The sequence below is a fragment of the Malus domestica genome, chromosome 10, assembly GCF_042453785.1.
Source record: "Malus domestica chromosome 10, GDT2T_hap1".
NCBI classification, from domain to species: Eukaryota; Viridiplantae; Streptophyta; class Magnoliopsida; order Rosales; family Rosaceae; genus Malus; species Malus domestica.
The window spans coordinates 21,145,239-21,158,991 of record NC_091670.1 but is presented as its reverse complement, the minus strand read 5'-3'; the positions used below and the strand labels follow the sequence as shown (position 1 = coordinate 21,158,991).

General features: G+C 38.0%; 1 protein-coding gene across 1 annotated transcript; it reads left to right on the top strand.

Moving 5' to 3' along the window:
• Positions 1-1,975: 1,975 nt before the first annotated feature.
• On the top strand, positions 1,976-4,431 carry LOC139188603 (uncharacterized). The gene is made up of 3 exons (XM_070806220.1): positions 1,976-2,999; positions 3,350-3,936; positions 4,045-4,431. Exons 1-3 carry the CDS (start codon positions 1,976-1,978, stop codon positions 4,429-4,431), a joined length of 1,998 nt encoding a protein of 665 aa, XP_070662321.1.
• Positions 4,432-13,753: the final 9,322 nt, after the last annotated feature.

Sequence of the window (13,753 nt, the reverse complement as noted above, 5' to 3'; positions counted from 1 at the left end):
AGGTCCCAAAGAAGCTCGGAGTGCTTCGTTTGAAGGTTTTGGACGTCGGGATCACTGAGTTCGAATTTGGCCGGTTTTCTTGGAATTTCTTCGGTGAGATTTTGTGGTTTTTAGAGCCTTAAAGTAGTATAACGTGAAACTACATGCTTAGGGCTTCATTTTGATATAAAATACGAAGGAAATGGTTGAGAAACGACGGAGAACAAGGAGATTGAAAAATCTCTGGTTTTCCGGCCACCGGAAAAACCAGTCCGGCGAGCCAAGGTAGGAGACGAGCGTGGGGGGCGCGTGGGTCCGTGCCCTTCCCGGCGCGTGGGGGCGCATGCAGCTTCAGAAATTTTTTCTAAAAATTTCTCGACGTTCGTGACGTCGAGTAGGTCGATGTGGTATATTCATATGCCCAAATTGAGCACCGTATGAGAAGTTATTTCGAATTGTGGGTTATGTGCATTAATTAACGTTTTTATAGTTGTTTCGCATATAGGTGATACCTATCCCGAGCACGAGCGCATCCAGGGGCGTCACGGGGGTTACCCCATCGACTTACCAGTGAGTGGGCAGTTTTGTTTTCAGTATATACCTATATACTATTGATTTTCCCAGAAACTGAATTTATATGAAAGCATGTTTTCACTAGCCATGCATGCATATTATGAATTATATGAATTGATATTGATGCAAATATATATATGTGAATTGGTGCTGTGGACGCACAGGTGAGTTTATGTTATTCATGTGAATTATTAATGATGTGAATTGTGTTGAGAGCTCATAACCTGCACCCCTAGTATTAGTGCTTATAGTATTCACCGCACCGCACGCTCACCTTGGATCCAAGTAGGTGCATGTCGTACAGACCATGAGAGGGTTCCGACATACTAGTCATACAGACCACTAGAAGTGGTTCCGACTAGTAGGTGACCTTAGATTACGCACGCAGATGATTGATAAGAGAAGCACTAGAGCGTATCATTACACCATTCTTGTCGTACAGACTACTTCAGGTAGTTCCGACTTATGTGCAGAGTAGTGCCGTACAGGTCACCGTGGTGACTCCGGCTGGGTTGAATATTGAGCTATGGAATCAACCGTACAGGACCAACTGCAGGGTCTCCGGTTGACTTATTATGTCACCTGTTATTTTGATGCATCCATGTTTTGTTATTGACATTTATGGCATGGCATATTCCTGGATTTGTGATAGATTGGTGATTTGTGACGTATGAGGTTTTATATACTATTATGTTATTTTCTGGGAAAGTATACAGGTTTTATAGTGAGGGGTTAGAAATGTTTTAAATGAAATGTTTTGGAAAACTTTGGTTTTACTGACCCACTCAATTTTGTTTTTGCGCCCCTCTAGGTTCTAGTTAGCAGTTGGTGGCTTACGAGGTTTTCTTCGGCGTTCTGACAGACTTCCTGCATGTAGGACTCACCTGCGGGTGTTGTAATTTAATTATAGTCCTACTTGACTGCACCTAGTTTTTATGCTCTGAAATTGTGTACTGCACACTTAAACTCACTCTAGCATGCTAGTTGAATTACTGCTAGTAGTTGGTTTTTATTCCTTCGTATTCCTCATATCCTTTGCTTCCGCATCGCACTTTTGGTTACGTCACACTTACGTAATGGCCAACACGCTTTGATTCTAGGATCGGGGTGTATCAGTTTGGTATCAGAGCCTAGGTTGCAGTCCTGTATAATTGTTAATGCTCTAATGATCTTTTGATGTTTTCTGTCAGGATTATGCCGCCTTGTAGAGAGTCACGCCGTGCTTCTGAACCTAATTTCCCTGATATAACTTAATTAGGGGAATCGATGGCCCAGGCCTTTCAGAATGCAATCCGCCATCCTCTTCCTCCTTAGAGGACACCCTTGGAGACTGTATAATCTGAAATTGGATCGTTTCATGGGTAATGAAGGTCATGAAGAGGCAGAAAAGTGGTTAGACCATATTGAGATGACTTTTTAGGTGATGCAGAGTCAAGGGAATTTTCCTGCTAATAGATGGGTTGAGACCACTACTTGGTTTTTGGGACGAGAGCCTGTAGCTTGGTGGAAAAATCAAACTCAGTTTATGTCCCCTGAGATGGCAGCTGATTGGGAAGTATTCAAGGAGAATTTTAAGAAAAGATTTGTCCTTCTGGAGTACATTGATCGCAAGAAGCAGGAGTTCACTCGACTGAAGCAAAAGAATATGTCGGCGCATGAGTACTATAGGAAGTTTACAGACTTGTCTCGTTATGATCCTGATACAGCTGGTAATCAGGTAGAGATGCTTCGCCGTTTTAAGCTGGGAACTAAAAGGAAATGGCGGACTTTTGATAGTGCGCTTCCTTGCAACGATTATCATGAGTTTTTCGAGATTTTGGTTCGGATGGAGGATTCCAACAACCTTTCTAGTGACAGTGAGGATGATGAGGACAAGAATGATAGTCAGAAGAAAGATGATAAGGGCAAGGGTATCTCCACTCAGGGACTCGGTAAGACGCAGAATTTCAAGAAAAGTGGAGCGAGTTCGAGTTCTTCCAGTGGAGGATTTAGTGTCACAGGCCTGAGGAGAGGTGGAAGATTTCCTGGCGGGCCTAGATTTCAAAAACAGAGAGACTTTAATGGTACTGGTGGTTCTGGTGCTCCGTTGTGCCACCGTTGTAACTTTAGACATCATGGGGAGTGTAGGAGAAGTGGTAATGGTGGTGCTTGCTACACTTGTGGACAGATGGGACATAGGGCGGCTCAGTGTCCTCAGAGTCAACATAAATCTCAGCAGTCTGCTATGCCACCTCCAGCGCCGATTCAGCAGAACTTTGGATCAGGCAGTTATGGTCAGACGGGTCGTGGTAGTGCTTACCACTATCAGGGTGATGCTGTTCCCTATGCTTCCGGACAGTATCAGTATTCCCAGGATCCTTATTCTCAGACTGGGTATTCCCAAAACCCTAGGGGTTATCCTTCTTATTCTTCCATGCCTGCCAGCGAATCTCAGTGGCATCAGGGAGGTCAGCCCTGATAGGGAGAGGTTGCTGCTAGTGGTGCAGGATCATCTAGGCAGTTTAATCAGTCAGGTCAGGGACGTGCTTCTCAAGGGCGAGGTAACCAAGGCAACAGAGGTCGTGGTGGACGACAGCAAGCTCATGGACGTGTTAATCACATATCACTGCAAGATGCTTAAATATTCTTGGTCATTTTGCTAGAGTTTTGATTAATTGCGGTGCGACACACTCTATGATTTCTCATACGTTTGCTCAAATGACTCAACCTCACCCTTCACCTCTAGGATTCGATTTAGAGTTTGCCATGCCTAGAGGGGACAAATGTTATGTTAATAATGTTTATCTTGGATGTCCAGTGATGGTAGAAGGTGTAGTTATGCCAGCCAATCTTATCCCGTTAGATATTGTGGATTTTGATGTGATTCTAGGGGCAAATTGGTTGCATTATAATCGTGCCCATATAGATTGTTACGAGAAATCTGTTACCTTTTATCGTCCTGGATTACCAGAGGTTACTTTTGTGGGTGAAAGAAGTGGGGTGAGACATGGTGTTATTTCTGCCATGAGAGCGAATAAGTTATTATTGAAGGGTTGTCAAGGATACTTAGCCCATGTGGTATTAAATGATGTCGTTCCTAGCAGTGTAGAGGAAGTTGGAGTAGTCAGGCACTATCCTGATGTATTTCCAGATTATTTGCCAGGATTGCCGCCAGACAGAGATGTGGAATTTTCTATTGATTTGCTTCCAGGTACAAATCCTATATCTTTAACTTCGTACAGAATGGCTCCAGCTGAACTGAGAGAGTTGAAAATTCAGTTACAAGAATTAATTGATAAAGGTTTCATTCAACCTAGTACTTCACCTTGGAGAGCTCCGATATTATTTGTGAAAAAGAAAGATGGAACTCTGAGATTATGTATTGATTATAGGCAATTGAATCGGGTAACGATTAAAAACCGTTATCCATTAGCTCGCATCGATGATTTGTTTGATTAGCTGAAGGGTGCGTGTGTGTTCTCTAAGATTAATTTGAGATCTGGTTATTATCAGTTGAAGATTAAAGACGAAGATGTACCTAAGACGGCTTTCAGGATCCGTTACGGACATTATGAATTTCGGGTGATGCCATTTGGATTGACTAATGCACCTGCAGCTTTCATGAGGTTAATGAATAAGGTATTCCAGCAATATCTTGATAAATTTGTTATTGTTTTTATCGATGATATTCTGGTATACTCTAAGTCTAAAGCAGATCATATTCGATATCTTAACTTGGTATTAAAGAAATTGAGGGAACATCATCGGCTGTATGCCAAGTTCAGTAAATGTCAGTTTTGGTTGAATGAAGTGGCATTTTTTGGGCATGTAGTATTGGCACAAGGAATTCAAGTAGATCCTCAAAAGATAGCAGCAGTGGAAAATTGGGAACAACCATGAACCGTCACTGAGGTATGGAGTTTTCTTGGTCTAGCAGGTTACTATTGACGGTTTGTTCAAGATTTCTCTATGATTGCTTTGCCATTAACAAAGTTAACCAGGAAGGATGTTAAGTTCGAGTGGGATGAGAATTGTGAGCAAAGTTTCCAGCAATTGAAATATTGCCTCACTCATGCTCTAGTATTGGTACTTCTCGATGATAGCGGTAACTTTGAGATTTACAATGATGCCTCTTTGAATGGTTTGGGATGTGTTTTGATGCAGCATAATAGAGTGATCGCCTATGCTTCTCAACAGTTGAAGATTCATGAAAGGAATTATCCTACTCATGATCTTGAATTGGCAGCCATTGTCTTTGCTTTGAAGATTTGGAGGCATTATCTCTATGGTGAGAAGTGTAAGATCTTCACAGATCATAAGAGTCTTCAGTATCTATTTACTCAGCATGATCTTAATCTTCGCCATCGAAGGTGGATGGAACTGCTAAGTGATTATGACTGCACTATTGAGTATCATCTGGGTCGTGCTAATGTGGTAGCTGATGCACTGAGTAGGAAACCTCAAGGTCGCCTAAATGCTTTGTATGCTTGCCGTGTTCCTCTTCTTGCAGAATTGAGAGCTACTGGAGTAAAGTTGGAGTTAGAAGATCGAAGAGAAGCTTTTCTTGCTAGTTTCCAAGTCAGGCCAGTTTTGGTTGATCGTGTACTTGAAGTTCAGATGGTTGATGAAGAAATTCAAGAATTGATTCAATTGAGAAATGAAGGGAAAAAGAAAGACCTCAGGATTCAAGAATCAGATGGCATGCTTATGCAGGAGAACAGAATGTATGTGCTGAATAATGAGGAATTAAAGAAAGAAATTTTGGACGAAGCACATTGTTCAGCGTATGCGATGCACCCAGGAGGAACTAAGATGTATCATACCATTCGACCATTTTATTATTGGCCGGGTATGAAAAGGGAAATTTCAGAATATGTAAGTAGGTGTATTGTTTGTCAGCAAGTCAAAGCGGAAAGAAAGAAGCCTTTTGGGCGAATGCAACCACTTCTTGTTCCTCAGTGGAAATGGGAAAATATAACTATGGATTTCGTGTATAAGCTCCCTTGTACACGAAATGGATTTGATGGTGTTTGGGTGATTGTAGATCGGCTTACCAAGTCAGCACACTTCATTCCAGTGAGGGAAAAATATCCTCTGAATAAATTGGCTAAGTTGTTCATCACGAAGATTGTGAAGTATCATGGAGTTCCAGTGCATATTATTTCTGATCGAGATCCAAGATTTACTTCTAAATTTTGGGTAGCTTTTCAGGAAGCTCTTGGTACGAAATTGCTTTACAGCACTGCTTATCACCCTCAAACTGATGGACAATCAGAGAGGACTATTCAGAAGTTGGAAGATATGTTGAGATCTTTAGTATTACAGTTTGGTGATTCTTGGCATGACCGCCTAGACTTGATGGAATTTGCCTATAATAATAGTTTTCATTCGAGCATTGGTATGTCACCATTTGAGGCACTTTATGGTAGAGTTTGTCGTACGCCATTGTGTTGGTCAGAGGTTGACAAAAGAGTGTTAGAAGGCCCAGAGATTGTGGATGAGACTACTCAAAATATTCAGGTGATTAAGTCTAACCTGAAAGTGGCCCAGGATCGACAAAAAAGTTTAGCAGATAGACATGCTAATAATCGAGTTTATGATGTGGGTAATTTGGTATTCTTGAAATTGTCACCTTGGAGAGGTGTAGTGAGATTTGGAAAGAAAGGCAAATTAAGTCCTAGGTACATAGGACCTTATGAGATCACTGAGAGGGTCGGTGAAGTTGCTTACATGTTGGAGTTGCCTCCGGAGTTATCTAAGGTACATAATGTGTTTCATGTCTCGATGCTTCGACATTATGTCTCAGATCCTTCACATGTGATTCCTCCTCAACCTTTAGAGATTAATCCGGATTTGACGTATGATGAGGAACCAGTGACTATCTTGGATTGGAAAGACAAGGTTCTGAGGAATAAGACAGTGAGCTTGATGAAAGTATTGTGGAGGAACCATTCAGTAGAAGAAGCTACTTGGGAAACAGAAGATCGAATAAGAGAGATGTACCCAAGGTTATTTTATGGGTATTAAGCGGATTGTTTGGTCGTAGGAATTTCGGGGATGAAATTCTATAAGGAGGGGAGATTGTCACAGCCCGTCCCGGGATTCTTTATATCGGGGACGTGAAATGACGGAATTACCCTTGACGGGTATTAAGGTATAACGAAATTCTATAAGGAGGGGAGATTGTCACAGCCCGTCCCGGGATTCTTTATATCGGGGACGTGAAATGACGGAATTACCCTTGACGGGTATTAAGGTATGTGTGTGTGTGTGACATATTATTTGGACTAAATTCATATATTTCAAGCTTTTGGAAAATATTTTAAGTTAGATTAAAATTGATTGGTAATTTATGTGGTTAGGAAAATAAGGGTGGAATGGTTTTGAGGGACCACACACACACACGAGACACCCTGTCCCTTTCCCCGTGCCCTCTATCTCTCTCCCCTTCTCAGTTCTTCCTCTCTCCCTCTCGCCTCGTACGGACGAGGCACCAAAACCCTCCAACTTTCACGGATCGACGTCAAAAAGGTAAGTTTGTGGATTCTTGCCACCTTGTGAGTTCATTGGTGCAGTTTTTAGAACTTGGAACCCTCGATATCACGTGAAACCCGAGCCCCCATTTTATGTCACTATTCATGCAATCGTAATATGTCGATTTTCAGGGAATTCTAAGCTCGTAGTGAGCTTAGTGAAGTCCCAAGGAAGCTCGGAGTGCTTCGTTTGAAGGTTTTGGACGTCGGGATCACTAAGTTCGAATTTGGCCGGTTTTCTTGGAATTTCTCCGGTGAGATTTTGTGGTTTTTAGAGCCTTAAAGTAGTATAACGTGAAACTACATGCTTAGGGCTTCATTTTGATATAAAATACGAAGGAAATGGTTGAGAAACGACGGAGAACAAGGAGATTGAAAAATCTCCAGTTTTTCGACCACCGGAAAAACCAGTCCGGCAAGCCAAGGTAGGAGTCGCGCGTGGGGGGCACGTGGGTCCGTGCCCCTCCCGGCGCGTGGGGGCGCGTGCAGCTTCAGAAAATTTTTCTAAAAATTTCTCGACGTCCATGACGTCGAGTAGGTCGATGTGGTATATTCATATGCCCAAATTGAGCACCGTATGAGAAGTTATTTCGAATTGTGGGTTATGTGCATTAATTAACGTTTTTATAGTTGTTTCGCATATAGGTGACACTTATCCCGAGGACGAGCGCATCCAGGGGCGTCACGGGGGTTACGACCCATCGACTTACCAGTGAGTGGGTAGTTTTGTTTTCAGTATATACCTATATACTATTGATTTTCCCAGAAACTGAATTTATATGAAAGCATGTTTTCACACACCATGCATGCATATTATGAATTATATGAATTGATATTGATGCATATATATATATGTGAATTGGTGTTGTGGACGCACAGGTGAGTATTAGGTGAGTTTATGTTATTCATGTGAATTATTAATGATGTGAATTGTGTTGAGAGCTCATAACCTGCACCCCTAGTATTAGTGCTTATAGTATTCACCGCACCGCACGCTCACCTTGGATCCAAGTAGGTGCATGTCGTACAGACCATGAGAGGGTTCCGACATACTAGTCATACAAACCACTAGAAGTGGTTCCGACTAGTAGGTGACCTTAGATTACGAGCGCAGATGATTGATAAGAGAAGCATTAGAGCGTATCATTACACCATTCTTGTCGTACAGACTACTTCAGGTAGTTCCGACTTATGTGCAGAGTAGTGCCGTACAGGTCACCGTGGTGACTCTGGCTGGGTTGAATATTGAGCTATGGAATCAACCGTACAGGACCAACTGCAGGGTCTCCGGTTGACTTATTATGTCACCTGTTATTTTGATGCATCCATGTTTTGTTATTGACATTTATGGCATGGCATATTCCTGGATTTGTGATAGATTGGTGATTTGTGACGTATGGGGTTTTATATACTATTATGTTATTTTCTGGGAAAGTATACAGGTTTTATAGTGAGGGGTTAGAAATGTTTTAAATGAAATGTTTTGGAAAACTTTGGTTTTACTAACCCACTCAATTTTGTTTTTGCGCCCCTCTAGGTTCTAGTTAGCAGTTGGTGGCTCACGAGGTTTTCTTCGGCGTTTTGACAGACTTCCTGCATGTAGGACTCACCTGCAGGTGTTGTAATTTAATTATAGTCCTACTTGACTTCACCTAGTTTTTATGCTCTGAAATTGTGTACTGCACACTTAAACTCACTCTAGCATACTAGTTGAATTACTACTAGTAGTTGGTTTTTATTCCTTCGTATTCCTCATATCCTTTGCTTCCGCATCGCACTTTTGGTTACGTCACACTCACGTGATAACCAGCACGCCTTGATTCTAGGATCGGGGTGTGTCAACAAGGATATTCAGCTTTACATATAAATGACAGGTATAAAATTTGATTACATTAAATAAACAGTTTGATAAAATTCGATTACATTAATTAAGGCATTCATCTTTATCAATCCAAGTTATAACCACTGGTAACACATCAACATTAAAAAAATGCAGTTAACCACATATCATATAGCAGAATGTTCCTTTAGCCTATGTTTAATTGAGGAGTTTCCAAGTCTTGAAGGATATTGGGATCAAATTAGTAAGGATTCCTTACTAAGGAATGTTCAAAGTATAACGTAAAGGGATTAGAAAGGTCATCCATGAGCATTATTATTAAGGCATGTGAGATAGATTTGCAAAGGTGTTGCTATCCAAATACCGCTTTTCACTTTTCATACCTTTTAATTTTTTCTGCCGTTGGATTAAATAAATTGAAGATGATCAAAAAACAAAAATTAACAGGATGTGTGAGAAGTAAAAAGAAATGTGAAGCACTACCCATTTGCAAACCCCTACTTAGAAGATATCATTTACAAATCTCTCACGTATGCTTTTGTAATGTTCATAAAGATAAGGGATAATCCTCGATCTCTATTAAACTTTTTATGGCTCATTTTTCTTAATAATTTGGACTCACTTGTAGGGAATTCACAAATCAGTCGTGCACGCATGATGCAGCTGTGTAATTGATGATATAAAATTTGGAGATACTGCCGGAGGCTAGTTATCTCCCAAGTGTATGAATAATAATTAATTAATAGATATATACAAAAATGAAGATCTTGAATCAACCTTCTGACAAGGTTGAACAATATGTATAATGGTAATATTATAATGAAATTTTGAGGACGGCAACTTTTGTCCAATAGACGTACGTCTGACATGGATTTCACCTCAACCCATGTAGTTTTGATATGGAAAATGATAGGGCAATTATTTTAGACTATTTTTTAAATCACGTTAAAAATAGTTCAGATTTCGTTTTTAATAATTTAAAAAATAAATCAAACATGTATTAAAACTCATATAACATGGTCTACAAAATATAGTTTAAAAAAAATGATTTCTCTAACGTTTTCCGTAATTATAATTTATAACCAAATTCTCCTTAGAATTTGATTACAGTCAAGTAAGATTTAAAAGCCGTTTAGTGGTTTAATACCTATTATTTTCTGGGTTTATTAGCTCAGCGAGCTGGTCGGCTACAATCACAATTCACACGCAACATTTAGGCCTGATTTGGTACTAAGGTGATTATAAAAAAAGCTGGTATCAAAAAAAGCTGGAAGCTATTTTTGTGTTTGTTAAACATTCAGCTTCAGCTTTTTTTCACAGTTTTGGATAAAAAAAAAGTCAAAACCAAGAAGCTGCAAAACTCAGCTTTGAAAAACCGACTTTTTTTTCACATCTGTTTTACATAAAAGTTTACCAAACACTATAATACTGCTTTTTTTTTTTCAAAATCATTTTTACAAAAAAGTTTACTAAACATTCTGTTACTTTATTTCACAGCTGCTTATTCTCACATCACAACAAAAATAGTTTTTTTTCAAAGCACAGCTATACCAATCCAACCCTTAGCTTAGGAATCCGAAATATTCTTCTAGATGCATATTTGATTTCCAAGTGCTTGACATCAAGGTGCATCCTGTAAAGTTAATATGCATTTCCAAGTGCTTGACAACAAGGTGCATCCCGTAAAGTTTCAAAGTATACGTTTATAAATAGTATTGTTATATATCGTCACCACACGGTTTAGTACTATATTTGTCAAAGCTATCATTCTCTTGAATGTCTTCTGTGTACCTTTGAGTTGGTTTCCAACTAGGTCTGGCAAACGGGTCGTGTTTGTCGTATTCATATCATTTTCGTGTAACATATGTTATCTTAACGGGTCATGCCGTGTCACACCTATTATCTTAACGGGTCCTTAACAGGTCGGGTCACCTTACCCAACAGGTAAAGTGATCCGACCCGTTAAGAAAAATATATTTTTTTCTTAAATTTGCCCATACTACACATTGCCACGTAAATATTACTTCAAAACATTAAAACACATTTGTCGTTTAAGTAATACATCTACACTCGAAAATAAGAGCTTAATAAACAAACATCCAAACACTACTAGTCTATTACAAAATATTAAATGTGCAAGGATATGCAAAAAGAAAGAGTTTTTGTTTTCAAGGTTGTGAAGCCTTTCTCAAAAGTTTAAACCTTGCCAATGGAACTCAAAGTTTGCATGTTATTCCTTTTACAAAATCCTCAATTTTCATCGATCATCATGACATAAGATTTTATGGTATCCACTAGTGTAAATATTTTAAATTGAAGATCGAATTCATTCATTATATTCATATAGGGTCAAAGAGTGTAGCTGTAAAAAAATCATCAAAATTGGAGTCAAAATAACAGTTAAATCGTGATTTTTCGTTGATAACCATTGAAAAGTTTTGTCTCGTTACTTCATCTTTGAATGTTTGTTTTTTGCAATTTTTGGCGTATGTAATCTTGAAGCTTATACAAACAAGTTTGACGGTTGGATCGTTGAAATTAGTTTCGTAGAATGCGTATCACATCAAAACGATACATTCACTAACACTTAGAGTTTATTTATACTTTCATTAGGTATAACATAAGATTTTGTGGTATCCACTAGTGTAAATATGTTAAATTGAAGATCGAATTCATTCCTTGTATTCATATAGGGTCAAGGAATGTAACTATAAAAAATCATCAAAATTGGAGTTAAAATAACCGTTAAATCGTGATTTTTCGTTGATAACCGTCGAAAAGTTTTGTCCCCTTACTTGATCTCTGAATGTTTGTTTTTTGCAATTTTTGGCGTATGCGAGCTCGAAGTATATACAAACATGTTTGAAGGTTTGATTGTTAAAACTAGTTTCATAGAATGCGTCAGAACAATAGATTCACTAACACTTAAGAGTTTATTCATACTTTCATTAGTGTAAATATTTTAATTTGAAGATCAAGTTCATTCATTGTATTCATATAGGGTCAAGGAGTGTAGCTGTCAAAAATCATCAAAATCGGAGTTAAAATAACTGTTAAATCTTGATTTTTTGTTGATAACCGTTGAAAACTTTTGTCCCGTTACTTGATATCTGAATGTTTTATTTTTGTAATTTTTAGCGTATGCGATCTTGAAGTATATACAAACATGTTTGACGGTTGGATCGTTGAAACTAGCTTCGTATAAGGCGTATCTCAACAAAACAATTGATTCACTAACATTTAAGAGTTTATTCATACTTTCATTATAGTGTAAATATTTTAAATTGAAGATCAAGTTCATTCATTGTATTCGTATAGGTTCAAGAAGTGTAGTTGTAAAAAATCATCAAAATCAGAGTTAAAATAATCGTTAAATCGTGATTTTTCGTTGATAAATATTGAAAAGTTTTGTCTCGTTACTTGATCTCTGAATGTTTGTATTTTGCAATTTTTGGCGTATGCGATCTTGATGCATATACAAATAAGTTTGATGGTTGGATCGTTGAAATTAGTTTTGTAGAATGCGTATCCAATCAAAACGATACATTCACTAACATTTAAGAGTTTATTCATACTTTCATTAAGCATAACATAAGATTTTGCGGTATCAACTAGTGTAAATATTTTAAATTGAAGATCGAATTCATTCATTGTATTCATATAGGGTCAAGAAGTGTAGCTGTAAAAAAAATCATCAAAATCGGAGTTAAAATAACCGTTAAATCATGATTTTTCGTTGATAACCGTTGAAAAGTTTTGTTCCGTTACTTGATCTTTGAATGTTTTTTTTTTTACGATTTTTGGCGTATGTGATCTTGAAGCATATACAAACAAGTTTGACAGTGGGATCGTTGAAATTAGTTTCGTAGATGTGTATCCCATTAAAACGATAGATTCCCTAACACTTAGAGTTTATTCATACTTTCATCAAGTATAACATAAGATTTTGTGGTATCCACTTGTGTAAATATTTTAAATTGACGATCCAATTAGTTCCTTGCATTCATATAGGATCCAGGAGTGTTGTAGTAAAAAATCATCAAAATCGGAGTTTAAACTACCGTTAAATTGTGATTTTTTCGTTTATAACCGTCGACAAGTTTTGTCTCGTTACTTGATCTCTGAACGTTTTTTTTTTGCGATTTTTTGCGTATGCGATCTCGAAGAATATACAAACAAGTTTGACTGTTGGATCGTTGAAACTAGTTCCGTAGAATATGTATCCTATTAAAACGATAGATTCCCTCACAGTTAGAGTTTAATTATACTTTCATCAAATATAACATAAGATTTTGTGGTATCCACTTGTGTAAATATCTTAAATTGATGATCCAATTAGTTCCTTGTATTCATATAGGATCCACGTGTGTAGCTGTAAAAAAATCATCAAAATCAGAGTTAAAACTACTGTTAAATCGTGATTTTTTCGTTTATAACCGTCGAAATGTTTTGTCGTTACTTGATCTCTGAATGTTTTGTTTTTTGTGATTTTTTACGTATGACATCTAGAAGCATATACAAACAAGTTTGACGGTTGGATCGTCAAAACTAGTTTCGTAGAATGCGCATCTCATTAAAATGATAGATTCCCTAACACTTGGATTTTATTTATACTTTCATCAAGTATAACATAAGATTTGTGGTATCCACTTGTGTAAGTATTTTAAATTGACGATCGAATTAGTTCCTTATATTCATATAGGATCCTGGATGTAGCTGTAAAAAAATCATCAAAATCGGAGTTTAAACTACAGTTAAATCGTGATTTTTCGTTTATAACCATCGAAATGTTTTGTTCCGTTACTTGATCTCTAAATGTTTCTTTTTTTTTTTTTTGCGATTTTTTGCA